Below are 6,524 nucleotides of genomic sequence, written 5' to 3' on the forward strand. Positions count from 1 at the left end.
CCTGAGCTGCTACAATAAGTTAACCCCTCCCCATGTTCATCTGGTTATGAAGGTCCATGGCAAAGCCCAAACCCAGGGCCTCAGAGTGAGCCTCCTGAACACCCCATCCTGGAGCAGAGGGATTGTGTCCAAGGTCCCCCAGAGCAACAGGGAGACATAGATCAGCACATGGGCATGGGGTCCTGCCCTTCCAGCTTCTCACCCCTTCCACAAAAGCCTCTGCTAGGCTTCAGTCTAACCCATGGAGAGGAAACTAAGGCCCCCAAAGCCAGCAAAGCCAGGGTCAAGGTCCAGGCTAGTGCCCAACAAAGCTGGAACGAAGGTCACTGGCTTCAGGATTTCTGCTGCCCACTGGGGCTCTGGGCTGCCTGGGTAAGCCGCAGGCATCGGTCATAGAATGTCATGGGAGCTCCTGGGTGATCTGACGGCCAAGGCTGCTCCTCATCTGTGCTTGCACCCCAGACCTGGAGTCGCCTCTGCTGAAGCCGCTGCAAATGTCGAGCTGACACTTTGATGGCCCTCATGCCTCCAGAACAGCTGTGGGGAGAGAAGAGATGGGTGGGGTGATCAGAGCTGCCAAGGATCCCACCTCATTCTGCAAACAGGGAGATTGAAGCTCCCAGAGAGCAGGGGTGGGGCTAGGACCACCAGCAAAGCAGGCAGGGAGGGTTACAAAAAGGAGTGGGCAGAATAAATCCTGGGTTCTGAACTCATAGCTGCCTGTGGGACCCTGGGCCAGGCTGGGCCTCAGTTTCCTCCCCTGAGAAATGGGAAAGGTCACAGAGGTTGGCCTTGAGCAGCAGAACCAAATGAGATTGCAAATTAGGATTAGAAGTTAGCAGCAGACAGGCCTAGGACTCAGTACATAACCAGCACCATCTCTTTGGCTTCTATGGTCATTTCAAAAAAGGGAGAGGTCAGCAAGGTCAATTGACTTGGCAAGGTCACACAGGAGGTAAATGATAGAGCTGTGATGCCACCCACCCGGGCCAACTGCAGAGACCTAGTTGGACCTGGGCAGCCAAGAGGGATGATGACAATGAGCTCAGGCCTCCCAGCCCCCACCTTTCCTCCCCTCAGCCAGGCACACAAAAGGGGCAGAGGCCTCCTCCGCCTCACCTGACCCTGCCATCACTCACCCTTTGTCCTCCGCACAGTCTGGAGGGGCCAGTTTGAAGCATGTCTGGCCCAGCAGCTCCCAAAGCTTGCTGGTGCCCGCAGGGGGGCTGTGGAGTCTTAGGAAGTGCACCAGGCTAAGGGAAAAGGGAGACTCAGTCAGGCAGAGCCTCACCAGCAGGCCAGGAACGCCATCCCAGTGCTTGGCAGCAAGACCCACCCCCTAGGGCCCCTAGCGGGCCTCACCGGCGGGTACAGTTACAGTGGAAGAGAGGCATGTGGGCACTGTTGAGCAGCTGGAACTTGGTCTCCTGAGGCGCGATCTGGTGCTCACACTGGTCCAGGCGGCGGAAACTGCGACAGGCCCGATGAGCACCTGGAGGAGGACAGAGTGGTAAAGGAGACCCCAGTGTCCATAGCCACCTTCCAAGAATCACTCCACACCTTTGCTCCCTCACGCACCCACAATTACCCTCTGGCTCACGCCCTGCATGTCCTTGAGGGCTGCACCCGTGGGGATGAGAGTGTCGAAGATGGTCAGGGGAGGCAGAGGCGGCTAGGCTGAGGCTGAATCTGTAAGGGGCAAGCACTCTAGGCAGAACAGAAAGACCCAGAGGTGGGTGAGAAAGTGCGAGTTTTGAGGAACCCAATGAAGTCTGTGGACCTGGCTGGCATGTGCCTACTCCAGGGTAGGGTCTGCAGGGCCAAGGCCTGAGTGTGTTGGCATGTCATCTGCTGAGGGAAAGGGGAGCTATGGCAGGGGCTCAAGCAAGGGGTGATGTGATCAAGTTGGTGGTTTATGAAAGTCCCTCTAGGTATATCACCATTTAATGTGATGGGAGAGGTGAGAAAACGCTTGGAGTTTAGAGCAGAAAAGAAGTTGACACAGCTCTTCACACAGAGCCAGGGACCCTTTTACACCAGAAACTCCAAGAGAAAAGAGTTCTTCTAGCAGGAAGGAGCTGTATGGTTTTGTGTTCCCAAGCCAATGTATCAGTCAGCCCCTCCTTGGCCCTTCATACAGGGAAGACAATGCTTCCACAGTGCTGAGGAGGAGGCTGGCAGCTCAACTCAGTGGTGGGGAGGAAATTGCAGGTCAAAGACCCTCTGGGCCAGGCACTGACTCACCTTTACCTTTTAGGCCTCCCTGTGGCCCTAGGAGGCCTGGACGGGGCACCTGGAAGACTGTGGGGCTGACTTTGCTGGAGTGCTTGAGTCCTTGCTGCTTCAGTGACCACTTCCGAAGGTGCTGCTTCTGTCTGGGCTTGGTAGGGGCTAGACTGGGAGTCAGGGGGGTGGCTCCCTGAGGAGGATTCCAGGAGGCTTTGTAGAAAGTCCTGGGCTGGAAGCGGGCCAAGGGTACTGAGCCATACATCCTACACCTAGGAGATAGTGGTTGGTAGCTCTTAGTTACCTGGACTTTCCCTTCCCAAAAGCCCTTGGGGACACCTCCATGGGGCAAGACCCAGTCCCACTCTCCATCCCACTGGACTGAGGGCACCAGGGATGGTCTGTGTCCTGGGTGCATTTCCTGAAAAACAGAAGATGACCTCCCTCCCTGACCTGGAGCCTAGGTGTCCCTTCTGGCTAGAAAGGGGCTCGAGGGGAGCAGTCACGTACCCGCCCCACCAGTACCACGCCACACACGCTTCCTGCTGCTCCAACACAAAACAGGGGATCTCCAGCACATTGAAGAAGGCCACACCCACAATGTCCGAGACGGAGTCATGCTGGTCCTGCAGGCATTGCTGGAATCTGCCAAAGCTGGCACTCAGGTCCCTGGGCCACAGAAGGCCACCTTGCTTCTCCCCTCGCCCACCCTGATACCACCAGCTAGGTGGTTTGGGGCCCAAAAGTCACTTCTGTCAGACCTTGGCTTTCCCAGCTGCTCACTGGGGTCAGGAGTCTCTGAGATTCCAGAGTCTGCATTCAGGAAGTGAGCCCCCAGTGCCCCTTGCCCATCGCTCACCTGGCATCACAGTCACAGTGGGAGATGGTGTGGAAGCGGAAGTTTCGGACACCGTAGTTATACTGGAAGGGTGAGATGGTCTGTGAGCAGCGGTCATGTTCCCGGCAACAGAGATCTGGGCCCTGGAAGACCCCTGTCAGGGAGAAGTAGTACAGAGAGTGTGTCAGCTCATCAGGGTCCTAGGTACCATGCCCCAGCTGTGCCCACCTGGTACCAAGGAGGCAGGACCTCATTCTTGTCCCAGCCCTGGCACAAATGTCCTGGTGGCCTTAGGCTTATCACTTGCACTCTGCAACACTCTCACAGTTGTGAAAGTTGAAGAGATCAGAGGTCACAGCCCTGGCCGGAAGGTGCAGACACTAGGAATCCACACAGGAGCACACGAGGGTACTGGAGTTGGCCTCCAAAGTTCCCAAGCTCACACACCCAATGAAACTCCAAAGTTATGAACATGAGTGTTGTGGAATGGCTGGCAGGCAGGGTGCAACCTTTCCTACTGGTAGAGGAGGTATTGCCAGGATGCCAACCTGCTCCAACTCAAGATGCCAAACCCTCTTTCCCCAGTCCTCCATGCATATACACAGACAACTGTGCTGAGACGGGGAGAAAAGAGCACAGCCCACACTCACATGGGAGAAGGATGAGGCAGTCTGCTCCCATAAAGATTTATAGCCTTGGGAACTCTGAGGAGCAGTCGTGCTCTGTCCTCTCAGGTCACTGTGACTAAGAGTTGACTGCAATGGGTGGTGCTCACACCCAAGCTCACAGCAGTGTGGAGGAGGTGTCAGCTTCATTCTACAAATGAGAAAACTGGCCCACTTCACATATGCTGAGCTGAGATTTGAACCAAGACCTTTGGGCTCTTGACAGGGACAGGATTGAGTCCCAGAAATTCTGCTCTGGATAGTGGCTTTTTGGCTCAGCGGACCCTGAATCCACCCCAACTTGCCCCCCTCTCTCAGGATGGTGATTAATAAATGAGGTTGGAGCAGGACCCTCCCCATCCATGACCTCATTTAAGCAAGCATCCATAGTGCAATTTATTGTCACCCCCCACATTGTAGATAAGGACACTGAGGCTCAGAGTGACTAAGTCATTCCCACCAAGGACACAGCCTGGGGAAATGGGGATCTGCACTGCCTCCCCCACCCACGACCCATGGCTCACCCAGCTCCGAGGAGTTACTAGCAGAGTCTCCAATGCCACACCACAGTGTACCAGGCATGGTCCAGCCTCTCTTGGCCCGGCGGTATCCACCAGACATTCTGCTCTGCCCGGTGGCTCGCTTCTTCCTCGCATCTACCAGCCACTTTCCCTGCACTTGGCAGGCCTCCCACTGACTCTGAAGAGTGTTCAGATCTTTCTGCAACTCTGGCCCAGGGGTGTGGATGAAGGAGTCTCTGGTGGCCTCGTGAGTGCAGAGGGAGCGGAAGGCTGCGGTGAGCTTGGGTTCGTTCTGCCAGTTACACGCCTGCAACCTCCCGTGCTCATTCCAGCGAGCGTGGAACAGGGCCAGTCCTTGAGCACCTTTGCCCAGGAAACTCAAGAACCCCAGGGGACCACCGGGCACAGGTCCAGCCAAGTGGCAAGAGGTATTGTTCCAGTGGAATGCAGGGGAGTCCCCCAGAGTCACACCCAGGAAGCCCAGCACTCCCAGAAGCATTCCCAGAACCCCCATTCCACCTTAGCCCAGGCCAGACAAAGCCCCCTGGATGACTGCTCTGATGACTTGCAAGGAGACAGCTCAGTAGCCAAGTGGAAGCAGGGCTCCGCAGGCTCCAATGAATGGAGTTGTGGGAGGAGGAGGAAGGCGGATGGAGTATGGGGTGATCTCGGCCTTGTAACTGAATCCACCGGCCCGGCAGGATGCTGATTGGTGGATAAGTGCACTTGTCGGGGCCCACGCCCCCACTCACCCTGCCCTTCTCAGCGCCATCCAGTCACCTGCCCCAGCTCCCGCCCAGATGGGGACTGTGGATGCCAAAGCCCAGGGTTCTGGAAATGGGGGTTAGAGGTGTCTGTTTCTCCCAAGGGGCAGTGGGTTCAGGGTCCCAAAGTTCCTTCTTGTTCCCTTATCCAGTGGGGCTGCCATATCCACCTCCATCTGGCTGGCAGGGGGCCATGGGCAGTCTGCCAGGGCTGGGTGAAAGAGGTAAGAGCAGGGCTGGGACTCTGTGGCCACCGCCCTGCCAGTACGGGCTCCGGGGCTTCTGGGAAAGGGAGCGCCCATCCCCTGACCACCTCAGGTGCTTCCTCCAGTTCTGGTTCTTGGAAAGGCTCTTGGTATATCCAGGGGTAGCACCCCAGGGCTCTACACTTCTGGCACTCCTAGCACCATGGCTGGTCTAATGCTGGTGACACAGCGGGAACAGAACTTGAGAACAGGTGTGCAGGGCTAACACTTTCCACTAGGAGGGACTGTGGCCCTCAACGAAGCAGAGGGTGGCCAGGGTCTAGGGCTGCTGCACCTTGATCTCTGGACTTGGGACACACATGAACACCTTAAATTTCCTCCAGAGATGGGTCCTTCCAGTAGGGAAGGCTGCACTAACTCTGGTTCCTGTTTCCTTTAAGTTGATGTATCATTCAGCCATCAATCCTCAGGGCTTGGGGCGGTTGGGGGGCGCGGGGTGGTGGTGGGCTGTGGTGATTGTACCCATACTGCAGATGAAGAAACTGAGTTCAGTAAGGGGAGGAGACTGCAGTCCCAGGGCCAGTTGGGAAGGGTCTAGAGCCTAGGTGTGGAGTTCTTGGGGGACATTGCTGAGTCTTGTGGGGGCAAGGCCCAGTGATAGAGAGCCAGCTTGGACAGAGCTGTTCAGGTGGGACTGCAGAATCAAAGTCCCATCTATATGTAGTCCTGGTGTGGTGCTCTCAGCTAATGCACTGGACTGCAAGGTTGGTTTGAACCATAAGGTCAGTGGTTCAAGCTCACCAGCCTCTCCTCGGAAACCCTTACAGGGTTGCTATGAGTCAGAACTGACTCCAAGGCACTTAACAGTAACAAGGACAGGGCGTGACAGAAAAAAGGTGGTCCTCTGGAAAGAATTCTAACATTTGAAAACCACGTTCTAGGAACTTTCCACAGCCATAGGAACTGCTGCCCGCCTCTGCCTATATATTCCTGATTTCTGGGAAGGCTGGGAGGTACCACTGCAATGCACAGTCTTCCAATTTAGACAGGCCAGGTCCAGTTGTATGACGCTAGAAAGTCTTCACTTCTCAGAGCCTCAGTTTCCTTACATCTCTATCACAGGCATAATGTCCTTGTCATCTCAAGGGGGATGGGTAAGGCTTGGCACTGAGCCTGACAATCAGAACATTGCCCCTGGAGCCTCAGAGCACCCCTGGGTGGGGAGCAATCACCCAAGGGAGAGCAAGCCCCAAGGTTTTCCACCTCAGCAACCATGTCCAGTCCTAGCTAGACCACTAAATGGC

The 6,524-nt window shown here is 56.0% G+C and overlaps 1 protein-coding gene across 1 annotated transcript; it reads right to left on the reverse strand.

Annotated features, from left to right (window-relative positions):
* Positions 1-323: 323 nt before the first annotated feature.
* On the reverse strand, positions 324-4,764 carry PLA2G3 (phospholipase A2, group III). The gene is given in 7 exon segments (XM_006869264.1): positions 324-537; positions 1,140-1,253; positions 1,363-1,492; positions 2,245-2,498; positions 2,737-2,871; positions 3,086-3,218; positions 4,254-4,764. Coding segments are annotated over 7 exon segments (1,491 nt in total).
* Between the last annotated feature and the right edge of the window lie 1,760 nt (positions 4,765-6,524).

The sequence above is a fragment of the Chrysochloris asiatica genome, unplaced genomic scaffold (genome assembly GCF_000296735.1).
Source record: "Chrysochloris asiatica unplaced genomic scaffold, ChrAsi1.0 scaffold00128, whole genome shotgun sequence".
Lineage (NCBI taxonomy): Eukaryota > Metazoa > Chordata > Mammalia > Afrosoricida > Chrysochloridae > Chrysochloris > Chrysochloris asiatica.